General features: G+C 43.2%; 1 protein-coding gene across 5 annotated transcripts in view; it reads right to left on the reverse strand.

The window, feature by feature from the left end:
- Positions 1–5,419: 5,419 nt before the first annotated feature.
- The window catches only part of kifc3 (kinesin family member C3), a 54,175-nt gene continuing 33,095 nt past the window's right edge, over positions 5,420–26,499 (reverse strand). For 3 of the 5 annotated variants that reach the window (XM_084337852.1, XM_084337854.1, XM_084337856.1), the window contains exons 6-22: positions 25,514–25,579; positions 24,888–25,034; positions 20,967–21,233; positions 20,327–20,500; positions 19,099–19,246; positions 18,455–18,585; positions 15,415–15,526; positions 15,142–15,323; positions 12,576–12,680; positions 11,251–11,381; positions 9,453–9,579; positions 8,942–9,071; positions 8,596–8,825; positions 8,139–8,288; positions 7,903–8,029; positions 7,626–7,672; positions 5,420–7,042 (exon numbers count right to left, since the gene is read on the reverse strand). In XM_084337852.1, coding sequence (XP_084193978.1) covers positions 7,034–7,042; positions 7,626–7,672; positions 7,903–8,029; positions 8,139–8,288; positions 8,596–8,825; positions 8,942–9,071; positions 9,453–9,579; positions 11,251–11,381; positions 12,576–12,680; positions 15,142–15,323; positions 15,415–15,526; positions 18,455–18,585; positions 19,099–19,246; positions 20,327–20,500; positions 20,967–21,233; positions 24,888–25,034; positions 25,514–25,579 — 2,283 coding nt within the window. In that variant the 3' untranslated portion in view covers positions 5,420–7,033. The remainder of the gene's footprint in view (positions 7,043–7,625; positions 7,673–7,902; positions 8,030–8,138; positions 8,289–8,595; positions 8,826–8,941; positions 9,072–9,452; positions 9,580–11,250; positions 11,382–12,575; positions 12,681–15,141; positions 15,324–15,414; positions 15,527–18,454; positions 18,586–19,098; positions 19,247–20,326; positions 20,501–20,966; positions 21,234–24,887; positions 25,035–25,513; positions 25,580–26,499) is intronic. The other 2 variants (XM_084337853.1, XM_084337855.1) reach the window with 2 other exon arrangements.

Consider the following 26,499-nt stretch of genomic DNA (forward strand, 5'->3'; position numbering starts at 1 on the left):
TTTCCATCAAGGGATAGAGGTCATTGAGGTTCCTCTTTCCACCTTCAGATTGTAGTACATGTCCTTTCGAACCAGCCGGACTGTTGTACACCATGACAATGAAGAAAAGTTGAAAGAACAGACAGATGGAGGAACTATGATGTAGTATAATATGTATAAGTTAATAACTGCCCATGATTCACACTTTCTGAAAGAAAAAGGGCAGAATTGTTGTTTTTGTACAAAGACTTCCATCCTTGTTTTTCTTGATTGATTCAGCAACAAATCTATGCATCATCATGCATAGATTTCTAAAATCATTGTAAATCAAGGATGCCTTAGATTGATCATATCATTATAAATCAAGGAGTGACAGTGGATCAGGAGGTGGAGCGGTCGTCTGGTAATCTGAAGGTTCCCGGTTCAATCCCCACTCCTCCAGACAGCGTGTCCAAGTGTCGTTGAGCAAGACACAACACCTAATTGCTGAGCAGGTCAGCACCTTGCATGGTTACCTCCGCCATTAGTGTGTGGATGAACGGGTGAATGTGAGGCATAAATTGTAAAGCGTTTTAGATAAAATTGCTATATGCAGACCATTTACCATCAAGGATCCCTTAGATTGAGCCAGAGGCTTATGCCCTAACTTAACCTCTGTGATGTTATTGCTTGACCTCAGTGCAGCCTTTGACACTGTTGATCATTCCATTCTTTTGAGTCATCTTAAGAATCATGTTGGCATTCAGGGTCACACACTCGCTTGGTTTAAATATTATTTAACCGATAGAACACACTGCGTGGACTATAATTATTTAACATCTGAGACATTCACAGTGCAATGTGGTGTCCCACAAGGTTCTGTCCTGGGCCCTTTGCTATTTTCCATTTATATGCTACCTCTATGCAATATCATATGCAAATGTAGTATTAACTTTCATTGTTACGCAGATGACACTCAATTATACCTACCTATTAACACTTTCAATGCTGGAGCTTGGTGCCCCAGAACATGGTTGAATGCCAGCACCCACTTCAATGATGGCGTTGTGAACGCATAAACTACGTCTTAAATTATGGCTATGTGTCTAATCTGGCCGTCGCTTATCAATGACTTGTTTGCAGTCAACATTGTCGAAACGGATTGTTTTTTAATCGGTTCATTTCCGTTTTATACCATTTTGAAAAACCCTCGTTTTCTTTAAAGTTTCAGGAAAATATAAAGATTCTGTGATAAACAGCCTTTACTGGAATATTCTGGAATACACAAAAAACGTTGACATTTTTCGGCCTATTTATGAATCGTTTTCAAATAAACGCTAGATTATCGATAGTATATATGTGTACAGTACTTATGCACGCTAGAGAAGCGAGCTGAAAAATCTATTCTCTCATTTCCTGATCAGCGCACACACACACACATGGCACACGCTGATATCTCTGAAAACATCCGATTATCCTAAGACTGGTAAAATATTTTCATATTTTTCAAATTCGATAGGCCTACCTGTCATGTTTCTCAGAGCTCCACCATAAAAAACCTTGGAGTAATTTCTTATTCCTCCCTCTCATTTAATGCACATTTAATACATGCACTATGTATTTGGCCGATGTGGAAACCCTAATTCATGCCTTTGTCTCATCACAACTAAATTATTGTAATGTGCTTTTTCAGGCCTAACTCAAGCCTCAAAAATCTTCAACTCGATCACATCCCATTTTGTCCTCCCTACACTGGCCTAACTTTAAGGTGTTGCTCCTAACTTTATTTCACAAAATGTGTAATGGGCTTGCACTGCTCTATCTATTCGATCTCATTATACAATACTCGCTTGTGCTCTTTGTTCACAAAATGCGGGGCTCCTATCGATTCCTAGTGTAAAAAAGAAATCCGCTGGCCACAGAGTCTTTGCCTATCGTGCTCCTACCTGTGGAATAAATTACCCGCCATCGTCAGGGATGCCTGCTCCGTCTACGTTTTTAAATCCTTGCTTAAAGGAACACTCCAACATTTTGGGAAATTAGCTTATTTGCCATCTACCCTGGAGTTAGACAAGAAGATACATACCTTTTTCTTCTCTGTGCATGCAGTAGGAGTAGGAAGACGTGCACCGTTAGCCTAGCTTAGCGTCAGTCATTGGAAGTAGGTTCCTCCATTAGCCTACTTTCTCAACGTCTTCCTACTCCTACTGCATGCACAGAGAAGAAAAAGGTATGTATCTTCTTGTCTAACTCCAGGGTTCCCAAAATGTTGGAGTGTTAAGATACATACATTTTTCTTATCTGTGCATGCAGTAGGAGTAGGAAGACCCACACTGTTAGCCTAGCTTAGCGTCAGTCACTTGAAGTAGGTTCCTCTAAGTTCAAGTTTCAAGTTTATTTAATAGTTGTCATACAGAAGTACAGAATACTTTTATACAAAATGCTTCTTACTGTTACGCTCCAGAGACTGTGCACGACAAGATAAGTATGAAATAGAATAACATAGTATAGCATGTAAATTAGAAGTAAAAAAATGAGGTCAGTGTTCAGTATAGGCATATGTACAATGTTTGATGCAGAATAGACGTAACTGAGTTACCATATAATATACAATACTATGCGGTGTACTAATATACAATACTATATAGTGCAAGGCAGAAATGGGATGAGGTGCAATTTAGGTACAATTTACAGTAGGTGTACGAGTTGTAGTGCAAATCCTTTATCAATAAATATAAAGTGTGTTTGTGTGATCTAAAGTGTGGAGAGTGGGTGCTGCAGTGTGTTGTTTGTTTAAGTGAGTGTGTGCGTGTGGGTGTGTGTGCTGTGTGCATTTGATGGTTGTTGCATAGTGTTTATTGTTCGTTTAGCAGCCTGATGGCCTGGGGATAGAAGCTTCTTCTGAGTCTTTCTGTGCTCGCCTTAAGACTCCGGTATCGCTTGCCTGACCGCAGCAGTTCAAAGAGGCAGTTGTTCGGGTGGCTCGAGTCCTTAATAATTCTCTTAGCCTTCCCCCTGCACCGCTTGTTGTAAATGTTCTGGAGGGTGGGAAGCCCCCCTCCAATTGTGCGTTCGGCTGAACGTGTCACTCTTTGTAGTCTGCTACGGTCTTGTGCAGTGCTATTCCCAAACCAGGAGGTGATGTTGCCAGTCAGGATGCTCTCTATTGTACATGAGTAGAAGTTCCTAAGGATCTTCTGACTGACTTGGAACTTCCATTAGTCTAGTTCCCAAGGTCTTCCTACTCCTACTGCATGCACAGAGAAGAAAAAGGTATGTATCTTCTTGTCTAACTCCAGGGTAGATGGCAAATAAGCTAATTTCCCAAAATGTTGGAGTGTTCCTTTAAGACCCATCTTTTCTCTCCCTCTTTCAGCCTACCCTGATCTCACCTGGTCAGGATAGACCCTTTAGTCTGGTTAGTTCAGTTAGGACGAGTGGTTCTCCTGCTTCCCGGGGGGAGTGTCTTATATACTTTGATACTATTGCTACTATGTATGCATATATATAGGGCTGTCCCCGACTAAGGATTTGGATGGTCGACTATGATTGGCCAAAATTTGCCGTTAGTCGACTATTGGTCGACAAAAAAAATTAAGTATAATATATTTAAATATTATTTAAAAAAAAAATTGTATCATTCCATTTGGGCTGTGGGGCGTGCTTAATGTCTGAAGGAGTCGACTGAAGGCTTCTTGTCCTCTGCAAAAGCATGCAATTGGTCCACTGATACATCTTGATATTTGTCTAGTCTAGTGTGTTCATTAGATGGGTGAAATCCTATTTCAGTGCCTCTGTGCCTGTTTTCGTAGAGTTAGCCTCTGGTATGCGTGCCATTAGCGTTAGCCACGCTTCTAGGCCCCTTTTCTTTTTGGAAAGAATGATAAAAAAAAGAAATTATAATTTTTTATTTTTTGTATTAGACTAAGAGGTTGGCTAGTCGACTACGGCTCCTTTCGACCGATTAGTCGACTAATAGGGGTCAGCCCATATATATATATATAACACAGGCGCTTTCTAACCCCTGTCTCGGTCTCTCTGAGTGGATATGTCTCAAGTGATAGACAGTCTCCTCCCCACCGTATGTATTTATTTTCTTTTAGGATCTCTGGGTAACAGTACTGTATATTTGCATATCGTATATTATGTCACAAATGTAACAGTACTATATACCTGTATGTCATGTATGTCCCTATGTCATAAATGTCATGTATGTCATAAATGTCACTATGAATTGAAAATGGGGGACCCTGATGTAAACAAGACAAACGTCTTTCTCTGGTCTGCATCCCCTTAACAATTGTGTGTATTGAGCCGTACTGTATTGTACCCATTCTGCAATCTGTTAAATAAGGTTTTCATTCATTCATAGTGTGTTCAGGTTTACAGCCAGCCCTGGTCCCGTCAAGGTGGTGTGATCTTCCCTGCGCCATCCTTGATGTGGCCAACAGCGTCGACTGCAGTGGCTGTTCTACCTCGAACCGGATCAGACTACCACAGGCGCGATGGATAACCATGCCCGCTCTACTTCAACTGGTTCTCCTGCCCCCTGGGGAATGTGAGCCTCGACGTTTAGCCTTCATCTTATTGTCATAATACCAGTGCTCGTATTCCTATGCTTTTTTGTTATTAGTTCCATTTTATTTTTATTTTAAAATGTTATGTACTTTAGATACTATTGCTACCATGTATGTATGTATACGCGTTTCATTACATGTATATATACATACTAGGGATGCTCGATATTGGCTTTTTTTTACCGATATACCGATATTGTCCAACTCTTAATTTCAGATACCGATATCAACCGATATCACATTTTAATGCCGATATCGGCCGATAATATCGGTAGGCCGATAACATCGGACATCCCTAATACATACCAATTATTTGCTTGTTCTATTCTCCATCCGTCGATCATCCATAGCAACACTATATTATCACCGACATCCTGTTGGGGGATCCCCTTTGAACAGCCCATCTGAGGTTTCTCTCCTCCACACCGCCGGTGTTTTTCCCTCCTATTGCTAGGTTTTAGTGAGTCGTTCCTCATCTTCATCGGGGAACGTCTGGGGGTGTTGCATTATGGTAGTTTATGTTCTGGATCTATTGTGATAAGTCTTCTTGACTTGTAAAGCCCATGGGGGCAATTCAAATAAATTTGATTTTATTTGAATTATGGGCCGGAAAGCAATCCCCTGGATACATACTGGTATTTATTTTCTAGGATACGGTGAAAATATTATATATGGATATATACTGTACATACACATTGGTGTAAGGGTAGGATTGCATTTGTAAACTAAACCGTTAATAGTGTGGTGCCACAGGCCAAAAAAGTATAAATGAATCAAAACCTAAAAATACTAAATGTCTATATGGAACTATGAAATCTTGTTGAAACAAGCCCCCCCCCCCCCCCTAAGTTCTGTACAAAATCAACACGAGGAACTGATTGGCTTTCATTTGGTTTTGAATTTATTAAAAAGGGTGTACAAAAACAAGACCGTGTAGAAACCTACATCAACAACAAAGACACGAGCAAGCAAAGATGAACAACCAAAACAACATGTTCATGGTCCTCTCACACAGAGAAGATAGCATTTCATAGAGAACATTAGGTTAACACAGAGGACACATGGGTCAAGTTCAGCTGTTGATCGTTATCTACTAAGCATTCCTACATACATTTACAACACGAGACCATTGGTCACTCCTGTCCGTTCCCAGGCCAGCAGCAGGTTATATGGCTACATTATTAGTGTTAGTTTGGTCTGCGGGGGCCAGACGTTCACTTGCTTATGATTTGGAGTGGTGATATGTAGACCCCCCCCCCCCCGGTTCAACATCAGTGCTGAACCTACCGATTGGGTTGGATCAAATCAAAATGTGGGAGGTTCAAAAGTGAATTAGACCTGTTGTTAAGAAACAACTTCTACCACGAGCTGCGGTGTCCCAGAACAGCAATGGCGTTTCCGGTCTGGGTGAAGAGTGGTGAACGGGTCTAGTTTTATTTGCTCTGTACGAGAAGCACAACATAAATGGGAAAGTATATGTTTTCCATGCAGTGCTGAGGCAGATAGTCGTGCTACCTTGGATAATTCTAATCTAAAACACAAACGCTTACAGAGGACAAGCCTTCCTTTGCAATCTTTGCTCATATTGCTCATGTCCTATTGGGACATAATGTGCCCAGCTCAGTGTTAGTGGAGTACCCTGATTGGATGAATGAGGCCTGGGAGGAAACCAAGATGGCCTCCATTAGAAAACAAAGCAAAACCAAAACAAAATAATTAAGGATTAAAACAGGTCCAACACATATATATATATTATATTATGCAAATAATCACCCATAACTGAAATTGTATATCTGAAAACAAATCTAAAAGGGTAACAGCCTTGTTTAAAGTGCAATTTTACCAAGGAATACTGTGATTGGAAAATCGATACTGTTTTTCGGGGCACCAGAAAGAGAAGTTAGCATTATACTAATGTTGTTCTGTCCCTTCAGGGTAGGCGAGAGCTTATCCAATGGCTATTGGAGCTGAATTTAGGGCACAGAGGAGATGATCTGGGAGGTGGTTTAATGAAGTCGTTTTCCTCCTAAGGTGTCTTTTTGCTCTCCACGAGCTGCCATCACAAATCAACTGCACTGACGGGGAGAGATACACGGCGTGCGAAGAGAACACTTATGGCAATATAGTATAAGCCAGTCGCTCAGCAGTCAGCACGAGTGACGGGGAGGAGATGGGAGGAAGGATGACGTCGCGGATAGATCCGACTTGTATATAAAGTCTCTTTACTCTCCCGAGTGTCGTATATATGCTGTCGCATCGTCCTGACAATCCAACTGATGGGGTGAACGCGTCCTCCTGCGTCTGCCTCTCCCGCTGGTCGACGGTCGAGAGAGAAAGCAGGTAGCCGGTTATCCCAAGGGGAAGGTCTCAGTTGGTTGGTCAGAGGGTACTGGTAAATGCCCTCCCTTTTCGGAAGGTCGAACGGCCAAACAGCCACACAGCCTCATTGTCTCTGGTGTATTCTGGATGGATCCATTGGGGCCCTCAGGCGGTCATTTTCAATCGTCCTGCAGGGGGTGGGGTGGGGGTGGGGGTGGGGGGGGGGCGGACAAAACAGGGCATGAAAACTGAGTCAACAGTGGGTTGGTTGACACGGTTCCACTGTGTTAGAAACTACAGAAGCCTCGTCTCACCACCACAGCCCAGCCCACCCACAGAGCAGCAGCGATGAGCAAGAAGATAGGTGGTGAAATGTTCAGATATTCTCTCACACACACACACACAGTGGTCAGAAAGGACACAAGACAAGCATACAAAGACATAATACAGAGACGGCACTCCCAAGTTGAGAAACATGGGCCGATACAGTAACAGTACACACACACACACACGGTGCAGTTTAACCATGTGCATGAATTTGCAGATAGACAAACAAAGCTTGTGAATCTCATGCATTCAGTTTCTGTCAGTCTCTCACTCTGTCTCTCACTTTACACAGTCCTCTTACACACACACACACCTTTCTGGGTTAGAGGTGGGGAGTGTTAGACAGGTAGGCTTTGACCAGGTGACATGTGGGCACTGGGCACCATGCCATGCTGAGCGGTTTCCATGCCAAGCTACCAACCAATCAGCATAAACCCCACCTACCTGCCCATCGTCCCCCACCAATGGGCTGGCTCTGTCTACCTGTTTGTCTGTAAACCAACCAGTTAAGACCACAGTATCAGGACACAGTAGAATGAGGAGATTCACAGTCACTGACCATTCATGACCCTATGCTGCTCAGTGTTTGTGTGTATGTGTGTGTGTGTGTGTGTGTGCAGTGCACAATAGAGCCACAGCATATTGTTGCAGAGTCCTACAGTTACAATGGATGTCTGTGTGTGTGCAGACCGCTGTGTACTATGCAAAGGTGTATGTTTACCTGTCGACAGCTGGGACTGAGACCTCCTGCGCGTGCTGGGAGCCCTGGAGCTGGAGGAGAGGGTGGAGCCAGCGCTGCTGGCACGAGAGATGGGGAGCGGCACAGGCGTCACAGGGGGAGAGTCCAGCTGCAGAGATCAGAGAGGTTTCACAGGTGAATATACCGTTCCCATGGGAGTTTCACCGATTGATATCTGCGTGTTCGCTGCACCGGCATCGGCGAACGTGTCCCGTTACCTCCACACTGTCGTGGGTGGGCGAGGAGGAGGTGGAGGAGTTTTCGTGTCGCCTGTGGGAGGTGGCGGAGCCCAGCTCGATGGTGCGGACACGTTGGGCGAACTTCAGCGAGCACACGGACTCGCTCAGGTTACTGGCCAGAGGGGACACCTACACAGGGAGGGAGGCGTGCTTTAGTACTTGACACTTTCTCCGGGGATGTTTGGCTGGTTGAAGTTTAAAAACAAAATCAGCATTCCCTTTTCACTGATGTCGGGCGTTGATCCTTGAATCTCCAAGCGGATAAGAAAAAAAAGATTGACACCATGTATCTTTTAAATCTTACATTGGGTTTTAAATGGGTTTCATGGTCCTTCATTTACCCACATCATAAGAGTCGTGTAAACTCTCAATTCTCAAGTTAATCCATGAAAAGAATTATACAACGTCTAATTGCTCCCGCCCCCCTCCACCTCACCTGCACCATCATCAGCGTCTTGCTGTCTCCGCTCAGAGAGTCCTGCAGCAGGTAGGTGAGACGGGAGTTCCTGAAGGGCACGTGGGAGTGTCTGCTGCGCAGCGCGTTGATGACATCGCCCAGCGCCGACAGGGACTTGTTGATGCACTGGGCCTCTCTCAGACGACTGCCCTCCGCCCCGGATTTGGCGATGCGCTCCGAGCCGGCCAGATCCACGAGGTTCAGCTTTCCTGCGGGAGCACACGGATGCATGTACGCGCGTGTAAATGTGCATTCAAAATAAAAAGCGCGTTAAAATGCTCGTATTGGAACAGAATCCTGAAACGTTGTTGTTCTGCGGGTGCACCTTGTGTACGGAGGCCAGTGGCAGTGTTGAGACCGGCCACCGTGATGATCAGGAGGGCGTGGGATCGAGAGCTGTGTTCGTTCAGGTTGGTGCATGCCGTGGCTCTGTTCATGTGACCCAGTTCAAACACCTGCACACAGGCCAACGGGCAGGGGTTGTAATGTAATGGCTGACTACAATGGTGCATTCACAACCCAAGAGAAATGCAAATGCACTCATATAAACGCATACAGTCTTTGGAATAATTATTCTCTTCTCAGTGGTAAAGAAATAGGGGGGGGGGCGGTCGAGGCAAATCCCTGCTGGGGCACATTCCATCATCGCAGGAAATAATTTGAGAGTTACCAGCCGGATGTACCCACATCCTCGTAAAACAAACAATGTTGCGCAATACACTGATCATACAGCACTGGGACACGAGATTTGTCAGAATACAGAACCCAACCCATTTAATGGGTTGAGTTCTGTAGCGCAGTATCAAACACAAGCAAACACGTAGCAGAGAACTGACCCTGTTGATGTCCTCTGGGCTCTGCACGATGAACTCGGTCAGTCCGGGGACATACAGCTGACCACTGCCATCGGGGTTCATCTTAATGTCCAGCTTCTCACTGTGGCTGTCCCCCCCGAGCAGGTTCCTGGTGGACACACAACAAACACTACATTTAGGACGCCATCATCGACATGCTCCCCAGAGCCTATATGCACCTGGAGAGGCCGCGCAGCACAATGAGAATCATGTTCTTCGATTTCTCCAGCGCCTTTAACACTATCCAGCCTCTGCGGTTAGCGGAGAAACTCACAGCCTGGTGGCCTGTATCACTGACTACCTCACCAACAGACCACAGTACGTCTGACTGCAGGGTAGTCAGTCAGATGTGCTGTTGAGCAACACCGATGTCCCCCAAGGAACTGTGTTGTCACCCTTCCTGGTCACCCTCTACACCTCCGACTTCAGCCACAACACAAGGACGTGCTGCCTACGGAAGTTCTCTGATGACTCCTCCATCGTCAGTTACTCATGGACGACAATGTCGGACGAGTACAGAGCCCTGGTAAAAAGCTTTTTAGGGTGGAGCGACAGCAACCACCGCCAACTCAACACCAGCAAGACCAAGGAGTTGGTGGTGGACTTTAGGTGAGGCTAGAGAAGGCCCCTTACTCCCATCACCATACGAGGGGAAGAGGTGGAGACCTACAAGTTCCTGGGAGTACACCTGAACAGTAGACAGATTGGTCAGACAACACAGAGAGGTCCTCTACAGGAAGGGACAGAGCAGACTGTTCTTCCTGAGGAGACTCCGGTCTTTCAATGTGTGCAGCCGGCTACTGCAGAGGTTCTACCAGTCTGTTGTTCTATGTTCTATTATTACTACTATCTGTAGCCCCCCCCCCCCCCCCCCCAGTAGCTATAACACTTGAATTAAATTTTAATAAAGGAACACTTGAAACAATGTCCCAATACCTGGTCTAAAACAACAGTTCTCTTGAGACAAAGACCCCCAGACTGATGCACAATAGGCTGCAGACCCTCCATGTGTTTTTCTCAGGGACCCCCGCCCTCATCTGAGCAAATATTTGTTGTTGGATATGATTCAGTCCAGAATTCCATAGCATAACTGTAGTTGAGGAGGTGACTGTTGAGAAAAGTGAAACCTATGATCAGAATAGTCATTGAAATATTGAAATTAAACTATTCCCCATTTTTCTGGACCACTGGACTCAAGATGCTCACTTTCAAGTTGCCTGCCTGGTGGAATATATAATAGTGAGCTACATGTAATGGCTTCATTCACATGGACTTATACTAAATAAATATATATATATATAAATACTAAATATAATCTGGAGCGTAATCGAAGTAAAGAGGGGACCTACGAGAATCCTCTCAGACCTTGTGACCTCAGAGATAAGATGAAAAAACTAAATAAAAAAGAATAACTTTTCATGAAGCACCCTAGTGTCAGTCTGTCCCTAAAGCTTGCACAGATGTTCAGGGGTTACGTAACACAGCGGGCACAGTACCTTGTGCTCAACAGATTAATTATAATCCACTTTTACGTAACCAATATCCCATGCACTTCAATTGCTTGCTTGCTTACTCTCTCTCACACACACACAAACTGTGTCTAGGACAGCTTAGATTGGAATTACGTAAAAGATAATTGAATAACGCTTCAGTAACGTTTGGAATTTCCCTTCAAATAGAGAGCCACGACGACACAAAGTGACCTTTCATTTGAGCCGCCATCCGAGAGCTGCACAAGTTCTGATGATGGCTACACGCATACAGATGCTAGTTCCCTCACCGTAACGTCTCATTGTATATCTCCACCATGCTGACGGTGATCCTGTAGTCCCAGTCAGGCGCTTTGTCGGACACTTCGCAGAAGAGTAGTCGGAGAGCCCTCTGGTTGATGCCCGGGTCCTCAGCCACGCCCTGGAGGAGCCAAAGAACAACATCCACAGTTCAACAACCACTTAGTGCAAATCAGATTGCATTTGACTGGGAAGCTCCATACAGCTAATTGCAATAGGGCACAAGTCATACAATCTTTAAATGAATGATACAGACAAAACACAAGATCAAGCTCGAATTAAAACAATATGACTTTCATAGAGATATACAACTAGAGATGTCTCATTACTGAGGTTGTAATTGTTGGGCAGATAATAATAATGTCCTATTATAAATCAAAACAATGAAATGAAAAAGCATCATGCCTCAGCACCACCATCATGGCCGTGACCCAGAATGCCAACACCATCAGTATTATGGCTTCAATTTGATTATACCATTGTATTATTTAAAGCTGCAATACCCATTTTCGGACAGCAGTTCACATTTTCAAAACTTCTTATAAACTACCTGCCATCATAAGGTCTCGTCAAGTCATACAACCCTGCCCTACCAGCAGCCAAATGACCAAGAGAAGATTGTATGTATAATGTATTGTAGTTGAAATCTTGTAATCCATGCACAAAAAGGATTTTATTCCCCATCAAATCTTAGTTATAACAAGATTGTGCCAGTAAGCCATTATTCTGTTTATACACTGTGACAAGGCTTTCGTTAAGTGTGTTTATAGTGGCGTCTAGTGGTCAAAAATGGTTATTGCAGCTCTAAATACAAAAATGATGGGAACAAGAAAGAATATGTTCCCCAAGCAATGATTTTTTTTTTGTATTATTTTTTAAACAAACACATAAACAAACATGACAACACTCGATAAGATATACAAGCATTAGTTGACAGTGCACATCCAATGAAATCACCATTTAGTTAATTGTCTTATACAGGATATACCCTTAATACCTGTTATCTAAAAACCTACACACATATGCTCTAGCTCGTACCCCCCCCTCCCGGACCCCCCATTGGATAATCCATCCATTATCCCTCGCTCCTAACCAGACACTACCATTATATGCTAGCTTTTATTTTCTCCACCACTTCTAACCACAATGTCATTTTGGATTCATTGAGACCCAAAATTCTTGCTGTAGATATTTCTTGATAGATCACATCGAGATATGTAATAATCCAGACCTTTCGGCAAATTTTTTCCGGTTGGAACCATCGTGATGCTATCAGCTTTTTAGCCAAGCAATATGAATCTTGTGCTCAGCGTACCTCCATGGTGTAGGTCTTCCCCGAGCCAGTCTGTCCATAGGCAAAGATGCACACATTAAAGCCATCGATGCAGGACGTCACCAACGACTGGACCTCCTGGAACACCTGTTGGTCCACACAGAGAGGGCTGAGTGATCCACTACAGTCTCCAGAGATGTTAAAAGGACCATATACTAGTCTAATTTTGACTCCTCACCATTACCAGAGATTGGCCCCGTCTTTAGCAAATGTTGTGTTTTTGTAGATGTATACAGGTGCAGCTCGATAAATTAGAATATCGTGGAAAAGTTATTTTATTTCAGTAATTCAATTCAAAAAGCGAAACTCTCGTATATTATAGATTCATTACACACAAAGTGAAATATTTAGATTCATTACACACAAAGTGAAATATTTCAAGCCTTTATTCGTTTTAATTTTGATGATTATGTTCACAGTTCATGAAAGTCCAAAATTCTGTATCACCAATACAAAATAAAAAATAGATGTATTTTTCGTTTTGTATATAGAAATGTCGGCCTTCTGAAAAGTATGTTCATGTATGTTCACTCAGTACTTGGTTGGGGCTCCTTTTGCACAAATGACTGCATCAATACAGCTAAATATATAGACTTTTCCACAATATTCTAATTTATTGAGCTGCACCTGTCCTGTATATAGTGTGTTTTAGCTGATCTCAGCATACCTTACTGCACGCCATTCACACTGCCATTGATGTTGAAAAAAGTGGAAAATACTCCATGAGACTTGAAAGTTGTTGTTTCACCCTTCTGAAAACGGAGTCATTTTACTTGTGCCAACACTCTACTACAAGCCCTGCAAATTGGGTGAACTTGTTATTAACTCTCACACGAGTGCAAAAAACACCCAAAATCCAAGATATATATTCTTTTGAATTCTTGCTGAATCTGGATCATAGAGATTTTTCTCATATGCTTTTTGCCAGGTCAAATACTGAGCCAGCATTTGCCTCATATTGTATACTGTGCCCAGAATCGAATGTTGCATACACATTAAATAAAATACCTGAATATGCTCTCATGCCATATATTGAAATATATAGACTTAGTATTTGGCTAGAATATGACCAAATCTGTGGCATATCACTGTCATTTAATTATATTAAAAGAAAATAATTAAATTAAATTATTACTTTCTTGTATAGATTACTACAATATACAGTATAGATTATACAATATATATGTATTAGAATATACAGTATAGATGTAATAATAATAATAATGCAGGATTTAGGATTTAGGATAATAACAATTATATATTCGATTTGTAGGGGTGCTTTATATTTGTGGCACAAATCTCAAAGCGCTACAGTGTAGAATAACATAAAAACTACAAGAGAGTAAAAAAGAACATAAAATAAGTAAGACTAAAACTAGTAAAATAACCTAAAATGTGTGGAGCTAAAACTAGATAAAAATCAACAAAAGGCTATTAAAAAGATGTGTTTTGAGGCCCTTTTTAAAAGCCTGTGGTGCTCTCAGGTGGTCAGGGAGAGCATTCCACAGACTGGGAGCGGATGAGCAGAAAGCCAGATCTCAGGATATAAAATATAGATGTATTACAATATACAATATAGATGTATTACAATATACAATATAGATGCATTACAAATTACAGTATAGATATTACAATATAGAAGTATTACAATATAGATGTATTACAATATAGCTAACTTTAGTGTGGTAGCAACCTCCACTATTTCTAAGTTAATGTGAACTAGCTAAGTTACTTAATTGTGTATGAGTTGAGTCTGCAACACCTGGTGTAATAAGTATTTTGTCACAATTATTTGGAAATAGTTGAATACTAGATCAGGTGAATGTAGAAGAGTAATATAATAACGTTGAAGGACGTAAAGACAGTGGTTTTCATAAGGGTAATGAAATGGCTAATCCTTCACGAAATTCCATTTAGCCATTGGGGTTAGTTGCAGAGTTGGCCGACGCACATTCATCATAAAGCACGCACGGAGAGGATGTAAGTAGATGTACATTTAATAAACATAAACTCCGGTTGACTTTTCTATACTAAATAAAATAATATCGAACAGGATCTCGACAAAGTAAACTATATAATTGGTATAACGTGATGCGGTCGGAAAACTGTTGCTCACCAGTCTCCGCTGCCTAACTCAGCTGTCAGACATTCCATTCACTAATCTATGCCACGCCCCCACAGTCATCAACAGATAAGTGTCCAGGTAATTATCCATTTCAAGATTAATTTAAATCATACAATTTGGCATCAATTATTAATATAATCCATAAATCAAAATATATATTTTTTGTTACAGGTTTCCCATCAAACTCGAATTTGGTCAATATGGCTCCAACAGGTAAATTATCTACTTCGTGACTTTCAAGTTTCATGGAATATATTTCCACCCCTTTTCAACATCAATGGCAGTGTGGAAGGTAGGCTGAGATCTACCAAAACACACACTTTGTTCACCAAGACACACAAAAGTTGCTAAAAGACGGGGACAATATCTGGTACGGGTGAGAAGTCAAAATTACACTTGTGTGGTCTTTGAAATGGAACTGACCTGCTGTTGTGTGGCCTGAGGCGGGAACACCTTGTCAAGTTCAAAGGTCATTAGCTTGCCCTTGTTAGAGAGGTAGAGGATGGCGTCGTCCTCGGAGTCGAAGCTGATCATGTTTTTGGCTTCAGTGGAATCCAGCTCGCCCCGGCACACCGGACGCACTCGGCAGAACACCCTGATGTTTCCTGGGGAGAGTTGGCGAGGGAAGTCAAGAATGAACCTTCTATTCTTTAGATCGTTGGCGCCAGGATCTTATGTTGTGGAATCGTACGCTACCTTTGAGGCGCACAAGCTCGTTGTGACATTTCTTCCGTAGGTTCATCTCCCGCTTGTATTTACGCAGCAGCTCCTGATTGGCACTGCTCACTTCACTTATCACCTGGCAGATCTACAGGAATACATGTTCAAACACACACTTAACATACATCTGAATCCACGGGTCAAAATTAATATCAGACCTACATAGGATTCAAATAGGGGAGGCAGGGTGGCCTAGAGGTAGAGAGGTCGGCCAGTAACCGAAAGGTTGATGGTTTCGAATCCCACCACTGACAGGAGGGCGTATTCCAGTTGTGAGCTGAAGGGTGGCCGGTATTACATCTACGGTGCCCACCATCCTGCCTAAGTGCCCTTGAGCAAGGCACTGCACCCCAAAAAACTGCTCCAGGGGTGCTGCACCCTGCACTCTGACCTCTCTGATGAAATGCATATGGGAGGAACTGTGTGTATGTGTACCTAAGAAGGATATGCGAAAAGACAAATTTCAGTTGGCTTGTGTACATCGACAATGACAATAAAATAACCTTCTTCAAATAATAATAATAGAGGTCCAATAGGCTTTTTTGAGAACATGTTATGTATCCATAAAAACATTGTCCCCATTATAGCAGAGATCTTGGTTCTCCTCCCCGACAGGCCTGCAATCCTCAAGACACTAACGGCAAGTCTATGGCCACCCAACATCAGGACCATTAGCCTACAGCCAAGGACTCCGACGTTTGTTAATTAAGCATTACATCACGCGCAGGAGTGGTTTGTGACCAATAAACCATGCCTAGGGGTGGTCGTTAGGCCCGAGGCGCAGCCGAGGGTCGTTAGACCCCCCTAGGCATGGTTTATTGGTCACAAATCACGACTACAAGTGGTGTAAAGCTTTTATACAACTGCCAGATTCATCCAACCTTATTTCTATACAATAAACACACATTAATCGAAGATTTATTGAAAAAACCATCCGCCAGAAAAAGTAGTTCCCACAACTACAAAAAAGACAAGTTGCCTCCATGTGGAGGCAGCTTGAAGTGCATCCAACCAAACTAACACATCCAACTGTGTATTATTGGAATGATTGAGAGAAGTTGCCTCATGTGGAAGCAGCTTGAAGTGCATCCAACCAACTAACACATCCAACTGTGTATTATTGGAATGATTGATTGAAAATTTTATTACCAGATGCAGAATGGGTACAATACAGTACGGCTCAATACACACAATTGTTAAGGGAATGCAGACCTACTTTCCATAGAACTTCATTCTTAGATGCTTCTATATAAAGTAGGTAAAACAAATTAAAACGTTTTCTTTGCCCTATAGGAAAAAAACGTTTTCTTCGCCCTATTTTTTTATTTATTTCTTTTAGCCTAAACTTAACCAGTTGGAAACCAGGGGTACAGTAATAAAATTAGCAATCAACCAATCAATCAATTCAATAGACCATGCTCACTTAAAACAGCGCTGCTTCTCTCTCAGTCTGACTCCCCCGCTGTTGCAGACAGGAGTGTGTGTGTGTGTGTGTGTGTGTGTGTGTGTGCGTGTGTGTGTGTGTGCGTGTGTGTGTGTGTGTGTGTGTGTCACAGTGTGTGTGTGTATGTGTGTGTGTGTGTGTGTGTGTGTGTATGTGTGTGAGTGTGTTTGTGGGTACGCCAGCGTCGGACAGTGTGAGAGAGAACGCTGCAGTCAGTAGAAAGTAGGAAGGAAGAAATTTAAATCAATCAATTAATCAATCAATCAATCCGCGATTTTTCTTTTGTTCTAGATTGACTCAAGACCCATCAATTACATCATCCAACATTGTTTAAAGGACTAACACATTCCCCTTGACAGAATCGCTTCATATTTAGTCGTTATGGTGCTTTCAACATAACCATTTGTTGTCCGCGATCTTGTTTTCTCCCGGAGTGAGCCGGGGAGTGATATGTGATTCGGTTGTGGGCGGGTCCTGAGCCCAGGACCGTGGATTGTTGCCAATAAAGACGTGTAAATGGCCAATCAGAATCGAGAAATTTGCATGCCGTTGTATAAGAGTATATCACAACACGCATATACATAACAGGCACTACTCTTCAGTGCTAGTGATGGAAGGTTCACTGCACGGAAACATTGACAAAGCTTCTGCTCCATTTCACTACTGACGAGGAGTCCATTTTAACCCTTTCACTGCCACACGACAGAAGGTTAACCCTTTACTATCACACAACCGGCTGTCGTGTGGCAGTGAAATGGTTAACCTTCTGTGCATTGTCGAGGTGAAAGGGTTAACCATTTTGGTAGTGCGGCAGTGAAAGGGTTCAAGTAAATTTGACAATTTAGTCAGTCGAAATACCGCGTGTGGTGAACCTGGGCCGTCTTTTAGGCTACGTTTAGACGGAGAGAGTCTGAACAGAAACCGCAAAAGTCGTCTTGCGGTCTCACTTTTAATTTTGCGTTTAGACTAGCGTTTTGGGATGGAATTCCCCGTGCAGACGAGGCTGTAACGACTCGAGACGACTGAGCCCCGCTGTCACACGATTGGCGCATATGTCACATGACGTGCTGTGAAGACAGAAGACCCGCCCTACTCTGCCTCTGATTCGCAGACTGTGGGTGGGGAATGTGATTGGACCAAAGCAGAGTCGAGTGACAGACAGTGGGTCCAGTCACTAATAGTTGTGATAGCGCGGGACAGATTCTTGTGTATTTAAAAGTACTGCCAATGTAGCCTTCAGGTGATCGCCATGGATGGAATCAGACTCAGAATGCTTTGTTTACGCTTCTAGGCTACTGGCGCATGCCTGTGATGTAAGCAGTACGCGCGACGAGAGCCTTGACAACCTCTTCGTCATCGTTTTATGCGTTTGACAGTTTAGATGATAGCGCAAAGGTTTATCGTTTCTAGGAATTCCACCCTGGAAGGTAGTCTCACTTTTTTGCGGTTTCACCCCGTAAAAACGGCGTTTCCGTATAAACGAAAGGCACATCCGAAAAAATATTTTTGCGGATTCACCTGCTAGCGTTTCCGTCTAAACAGGGCCTTAGTCATGCCGACATGTTCACTCACCTCTTGCTTAGCCTCCGTGATAGCCTTATCCAGCATGAAAGGAAAGTCTTGCACCTGCCTCTTCAGACAGTTGTAATCACCGGTGAGGGTGCGCAGGGCAGGCTGCAGGGTCAACAGGTTCATACGAACACCTGGCACACACAGATGGGAGTCAGTGATATGGGCTCAGATGCAGCAAATACTGAAACTGAGAACGTTTAAGCACAAACACACACACACTAGGGATGTCCCCGAAGCCTGTTTTTGTGATTCGAACTTCGTCAGGGTTTTTCGAACAAAAGTTCGAACCTTAGTTTTTAATAATAAAAAAATAATTAAAAAAAGTTTAATTTTTTTTATAAATATCCTCAAACTAAATCCTCAATTTGAATAAAGTGATTCATCTGATTAAATTAGTATTTTTCTTTTATTAAATCAACTTTCTTTAATGAATAGTTTTAATACTATAATATTAGTGTAGCCTAATCTTTATCTGCAACTGTGAAGAAAAACCCCATTGGTTTAAACAGAATGTATTTTAATTATTTATTTTTTATTAAACATTTAAAATTCGAATGTTGATTTAGAATTCGAATGCCAACGTAACAAACAAAGGTCCGAAACTTTCGAACGTTTGGGCTCAGCCCTAACACACACACACACACCTGCCAGGTTCTCATGCACCGCTTTCATCTCGCTCTCGGCTCTGACGAAGGCCTCCTCGATCACGCGGTTCTTCTCCTCCTCCAGGTTCTGCATCTCCACCTCAAGTTGGCCCTGAGCCCTCTCCATTTCCCCTTCGTACACCAAGATCTGCACAGTCACCACAGGCCGGTTAGAGAGAGGGCTACACTGGGACCAGAGCACAGGGAGGCCTGGGGAGAACCTCCAGGGAGGGCGTACGACAGACCACAGGGTCCACGGATGCCCTAGAACTAAGAGTCGAGAGCTACTGGTACAGGCGAGCTAAGAGCTAAATTCTAGGACAGAAACCTAAAGAGATTCCTTGAACAAGGGCTACCAGGGTGCCTCCAATGAATCAACAGGGATTACAACTACCACCAGTTATGGATAATTAATGAACATCTACTGTGACTATTTTGGGGCAACAATGTCGAAAATAGCACTGGATTCTACAGGGCAGGAGGGGAGCTTTTCTTTTCCCTCTACACCACTACAGAGAACACACAAGGAGGAGCTGGTATCACATGGGTAGGTAGAGTTTGGGAGCCGAGGACCAGATACACAGGAAGTGATGTTGAGGAGGGATACAGAAAGCACTGGTAGGGACTAGACAACCTGCAGGGAATTCAGATCACTGGGAGATGTTCTAAATGTTACAGGTTCAAAAGGTTTAATCTAGCATCAAAGGTTTGATCTAGCATCAAAGGTTTGATCTAGCATCAATCTAGGATTTCAAAGCATTATACCGCCAGATTTGGATCTTGACAGAATTTCTCACTAGCCGACGTGAATCCTCGTTAGAGATCCTTATGGGACAACTTTGGAACCTGTAAACGGCAATAGCCGATGCGTTTGACCTCTGAACCCCAGAGGTTTCACAGTTAGGGGGAGGGTGGAGGGTGGAGGGGGGGGCCCAACCTTGGACAACCTGCGAAAGACCTCGCCCTTGCCTTGGCCGGCAGCCCTGGAGAGCAGGCCACAGAGACGGCCTCGGTCCGTAAGCAGCTGCAACCAAACGCATGTGGAGAGAAAGGGGTTAACGCCACAGGGCCGTGGGGACGGGTCTCTGGATCTGGAGCAGCAGGCGACGGACAACAGCGTCATCGTCACACAAAAGGGGACTAGGAAGGACAAAAACTATTCTTGAAATGGAGCGTGCAAGCAGGTCAAGAGTTATATTTTGTTTCCCCGTTTGTGATATGTGTGTACCTGTGTCCGAAGCTGAGTGCAGGTCCTCTGGGATTCATGTAGCTGTGTTTCCAGCTCTCTCAACAGCTGTCGTTGCAGTGCCATCTGCTCCTGCAGGGCAACGCTCTTGGCCTGCGCCTCAGTCAGTGCCTTCCGAGACTCTGCAGACTCCACCTCCACTGTTTGAGTGACATACTGGAAGAGAGAGAGAGAAAGAATAGAGGTAACATACTGGAAGAGAGAGAAAGAGTAACATACTGGAAGAGAGAGAGAGAGTAGAGGTAACATACTGGAAGAGAGAGAAAGAGTAACATACTGGAAGAGAGTATAGGTAGCAAGAGAGGAACAAAAGAGAATGATACAGTACGATAGTGTGCGTCATCGGTCAATACATTATACAGAATAAAAACAGGAGTTCACAACCTCGGGATATGACAATGGAGTCCCAAATCAAAACTAAACTGAGTGTAATAATACTACCACTACTGGCCAAGCACCTACTAGCCTAGACACAGGTGACATTGACCCACTTCACAAGTGCAGCTGAATTTGATCTCTCTCTCTCCCTCCCTCCCTCTCTCTCCCTCTCCCTCCCTCTCTCTCCCTCTCCCTCTCCCTCTCCCTCTCCCTCTCCCTCTCCCTCCAAGTGGCTTCTTCTCACCTTCACCTGTTGCTGGGCCAGCTCCTCCTCACACTCCCGTAGTCGGAGCACAAGCCTCTGCTCCACCCCTCCTTGCTGCTTCTTGGACTCGTCCAGCTGCCTCTGGCTCATCCCCATCAGACGCGTGGACTCCTCCAGCTGTGCGTGGAGGCCCGCCATCCTGGTGGCCTTCTCCAGGAGCTCCCGCTCCAGATCCGCCAGCCGCCTCTCCCTCTGTCTGGCCTGGCTCTCCCAGCGAGAGACTTCCCCGCGCAGGGCCTCCGCATCCTGCGCATTTCATTCACAACATCCAGGGGTTAAATACAGGCTGATGAAGAGCCATTACAAGTTCAAATTCAAGTTTGATTTGTCACATATAAGTTACACATAAGGTACAAGGGGCGACAGTGGCTCAGGAGGTAGAGCGGTCGTCTGGTAATCCGGAGGTTTACTCCTCCCGGCCAGCGTGTGGAAGTGTCCTCGAGCAAGACACTTAACCCCTAATTGCTCCCGAAGAGCAGGTTGGCACTTGGCACCTTGCATGGTTGCCTCTGCCATCGGTGTGAATGCCATCGGAGTGAATGGGTAAAATGTGAGGAACAAATTATAAATGTGCTTTGGATAAAAGCACTATATAAATGCAGCCATTTACCATTTAAACATACATTACAGTGAAATGCTTGGTTCTGTATGACCTTCCTGAAATTGTGCTTCATACAGTAAAAAAAGTTAAAGAATAAAAACCAGACACTATACAAAATATACAAAATGCTAAAATGAGGTAGAGGGGTAGTGCAAATTGTTTGGTAATAAATAGATAAAATATGGTGTAGTGTTAAAAAGTGTTTAAAGTGTCTAAAGTGTATGTTAAAGGTGAGTGTTTAAAGTGAGTGTGTGCATGTAGATGTGTGTGCCATGAATGTAGAATGGATGGGTTGGTGTTACATAGAGTCCACATTGAGCAGCCTGATGGATGGCCTGGGGATATTTTCTTTTATTTTGCCTTTATTTAACCAGGTTTGTCCCAATTGAGATCCAGGATCTCTTTTACAAGAGAGACCTGGCCAAGAATAGCAGCAACACAAAGTTTCTAAATAAACACAGACATTACAGATAAAAGTAACATTACAAAATCATCAGATAAAACATTTGCACACAGAAAACCTGGTTACAATAGGCTTCACCATACAGAGCCTTAAATACATTCAGTGTTACCAAGCTTTGAATCTTCAGATCAGACTGGAGATTGTTCCATGTAGTAGGTGCGGAAAACCTAAAAGCTTTCTTTTCCATTTCTGTTCGGAATTTGGGAACAGCAAAGTGCATAAAATCCTTCTAACGGAGATTGTAATTTCCACCATTCACATTTAAAAGAGACGATAAATAAATCGGAACCAAACCAAGAATGGCCTTATAAATCAAAACATACCAATGACTGAGCCGACGTGAAGTTCACTTTTGAATATAATACACAATGGTGAGTAAGAGATCCACAGTTTGTAATAAATCTCAGAGCCCCATGATACACGCTATCCAGCATGTGGAGACAGTGAGCAGAGGCATTCATATATAACACATCACCATAATCAATCACAGGTAGAAAGGTAGACTCCACCAGTTTCCGTTTCACACCAAAAGAAAAGCAAGACTTATTTCTAAAGTAAAATCCTAGTAAAAGCTTCAGCTTCTTTGTAACATAATAGATATATGCTTTAAAAGACAAGTGGTCATCAATTAAAAATCCTAGGTATTTAAAAGTAGATACCAACTCAATTTGTTGACCATTTCTGGTAACAATTTTATCGGACAATGTTGATTTTACCGTTCTATAATTAGTAAAAATGCATACTGACGATACACAAAAGCTTTAGCAGGAGTAGGTGCAAAGCAGTAGATGACAGTATCATCAGCATAGAAATGAAAGGCTGCTTTTGGAATATTCTGTCCAACACAATTTATATATAGAGTAAAGAATAATGGGCCCAGAACCGAACCTTGTGGAACCCCCTTGTGGACTTTCAGTACCTCCGAGGTAGCACCATCTAACTGCACAGCCTGGGTTCTGTCTGTGAGATAGTTTGCAATCCACCCAACCGCATGATCAGAAAAACCAAGACGTCCAATTAAAGTATCGTGGTCAACGGTATCAAAGGCCTTAGAGAAGTCTATGAAAAGAGAAATACAGCACTGCTTGTTATCTAAGGCTTCAGTTATATCATTTATGACCTTTATAGCAGCACCTGACTGAAATGTAGACAGACTAGAGTTTTTAGTCAGGTGTTCTTTTACTTGTTCACTGACTAAGAGTTCAAGTACCTTAGCTAAAACAGAGAGTTTAGAAATAAGTCTATAATTATTTAAGATAGTTGGGTTGCCTCCTTTCAAGAGGAGAATAACAAAGGCAGATTTCCAGTCCTTGGGAATTATATTTGTTGACGAGGTATGGACACAATGGATCAGCTATAAATTCAGATGCCAATTTAAAAGGGGAACTATTTTACTATTTATTTCACTATTTGGGCACTTTTACACAATTCCTGTGAGTTTATGGAACACCTCTGTAATTTTTTTTTTTTTAATTCATTGTTTTGTATTTCTAATCAAGTCCTCAAAAACAGCATTTTTCTACCTCAAGATCTTAAGCCGTTTTGAGCCTGGGCTCCAACCACTGTGGTAACTGTGTGGAGTGTGTGTGAGTCTCAGCAGATTATCATGCAGCTGAGTCTCTGACATCACAAATCAGCACATTTTCAGATGACTCAGTTCAGTGAGGGTGAATATTGTGAGAGGAGAATTGGAAGAATGCGCCAATATGAGAATTAGAGACATAGATCATATTAATATAAGTCCACATAGCTAGGAAACAATGCTAAACACTGAAAAAGGCCATTTATAAGATAGTTCCCCTTTAAGTTATCTGGCCCAGGTGGTTTTCTAGGATTAAGATCTTTTAGAGCTTTAACAACCTCTGTTGTGGTAAATGGGGTGAAATTAAAGGCCTGAACATAGTCAGTGGCCCTGTCAGTAATTGGAGATTTACAAGAAACCAGAGGAAATAAAATGATTATTAAAATAATTTAACATTTTTATGTTTTTGTCAGTTACCCTGCTACCACCAATGAGCACACTGTGTGGAAGATTAATTGAGTTACAGGTAGCAGACAGTGATTTAATGGTTTTCCAAAATTTCTTTGGATTCTTGAGGCTTTCTGTAGTCATAGACAAGTAAAACTCTGCCTTTGCTTTTTGGAGGAGAGAGGTACATTTATTTCTCATTTGTCTAAAATAAAGCCACTGCCAGTCAGTCTCTATTCCTGACTTACGTGCCCTGGCCCATGCCGAGTTACGTTCATGAAGTACTTCTGATAATTCGGTTGTAAACCATGGATTGTAATTTGTCACGTCCTTTAATTCTGAATTTGCGAAGGGGGGCATGTTTATTTACAATATGACTGAAGATTTCATGAAAGTAATTCCAGGCCAGTTCAACATCATCAAAATAGGCAATCCTATCCCAGTTAAAATGATAGAGATCATGCAAGAAAACCTGTTCAACAAACATCTTCATGTTACGCTTTTCAACAAAACGTGGTTTACTTTTAGGGATCTCTCACAACTGCGATCACACAATGATCACTGACATAATTTGGGAAAACACCTGATGCAACAAATTTAAAAGGCATATTCGTTCAAACTAAATCAATGAGTGTCGATTTTTGTAAACATGTTCTGATAGAAGCTCCTTTTGAGTCTCTCTGTGCTGGCCACGAGTACAAGTCAATCTTTAACTTGTTTTCAACAGCTAGCCTACTTGCAATTTGTACGGTCATTTGTGTCTTTAACTCGGAACGCACAGGACGTTCATTCAAATGCAGATAAGATAATGAGATTTTTGAAAACATAAAGTGGATGGGGTGTTCGTCGGTCACTACACACACGCACCTGGCTGTGAGAGCAGTCGGTACAGGTGGAGGCTTCTGGGGAGTCCTGGGTGTGAAGCGGTGAGGTCTTACATGACTTCAGCTCCTGCTTCAGCTGTTTATTCTCAACAACCAACAGCTCCAGGTGCTTCTCCAGATCTGTCGCCCCCTGCAGAGAAACACACAGGCATGAGAACGTTACGATATGAGGGGGAGCAAAAACCAAAGCCTTTCCCTACAAAGAAAATGTGGATACGCATGTACTTTTTGCTCTCTGTTGTACTTCCACCTAACAGTACACACACCTTGGGCTGTTGTTTGGGCTGTTGTTTTCGATAAGAAGTGTGTCACTGTGCAATATTACACCCGTGAGGAGGGTGTGTGTGTGTGTGTGTGTGTGTGTGTGTGTGTGTGTGTGTGTGTTCTTATCTTTAGAGCGGAGCTGGTTCTGGCAGTCTTAAAAGGCTGCTTTCCCAGGCCTTCCTAGGAATGTGGGCTGGCTGGGCTGGCTGAGCTGGCTGGGCTCTACACCGGGTAGATTTCCCTCTCTTTCTGACCTCATTTCCCCCTTCTCTCTATCATCCTTCCACCTGCCCTCCCTCCCCCCCATCCCTCCCTCCCTCCCTCCCTCCCTCCCTCCCTCCTCACCAGCTCAGAGCGGGGTCTCTCCGCCTCCTGGGTCTGATCCAACGGCTTCTCCTCCAGCTCCTCCACCTGATGACAGAAAGTACATACGTTGTGGTCCCCATACTGTAATCACATACTGTATCTACGACACACCGCTTAAAGCTAGGTAGGGTAGGCCATTTCATTTTTTCTTAAAGTTTTGGTAATATTTGGTGAAATTATATTTACATCCCGAAACCTACCAATAAATCAAATGCACTTGAGAAAAAGAATCCCGTCTCCGACGGTCCCAGGCCAAATTCGCCATTCCAAAATCTCAGGGTGGTCTGAATCTTAAAACAGGGTTCCCCCCCCCCCCCCCCCCACAGTGCGCAGAACTGACGCCGTGGGCTATGTGTGGCAAATTGTGATCACTAACTCACTCACTCACCTACAAACGTTCCATGAGGGACACATATAGTCGAACACATGCACATATCATGTACGTGCTTCTAGTGACTTCCTCCTCTCCCTAATCATCACCTCAAACAGCATCATCCACATTATCCTGCTTTCACTTGCAAAATGTTAATGACACAAAAGCCCCCCCCCCCCCAAGCTGCTAAGAAGCAATCTGTCTGATCCGGACGTTAAGAGTCTCAAAGCCCCGCTAGCTGCGCCGAGATTTAGAGAGTACTTTAGCTAACCCCAGGGTTCCCACAGACATTGCAAAATTTAATTCAAGGACTTAAGTATTTTTCCAAGCACTATTTTTTCTTTTTCAAGGATGTCACTCGAAGGATACAATTCACTTTTAAATGCTTTTTTTAAGCATCTTATTGGCCTGCTTGCCAGCTAGAGCAAGCTAGAGCATCACACACGAAGAAATTAGGAAAAGCAGTTGGAGCGGGCGAGACAGTGATTAGTCAGATTTTATTAAAACATTTCTTGATTCAGGGCGGCTACGTGGCGTAGTGGGCAAGGCGCTCGCCACGGATGCTGGAGACGCTGGGCTCGCCTGTTCGAGC

Source organism: Notolepis coatsorum (assembly GCF_963971535.1).
Source record: "Notolepis coatsorum genome assembly, chromosome: 20".
Lineage (NCBI taxonomy): Eukaryota > Metazoa > Chordata > Actinopteri > Aulopiformes > Paralepididae > Notolepis > Notolepis coatsorum.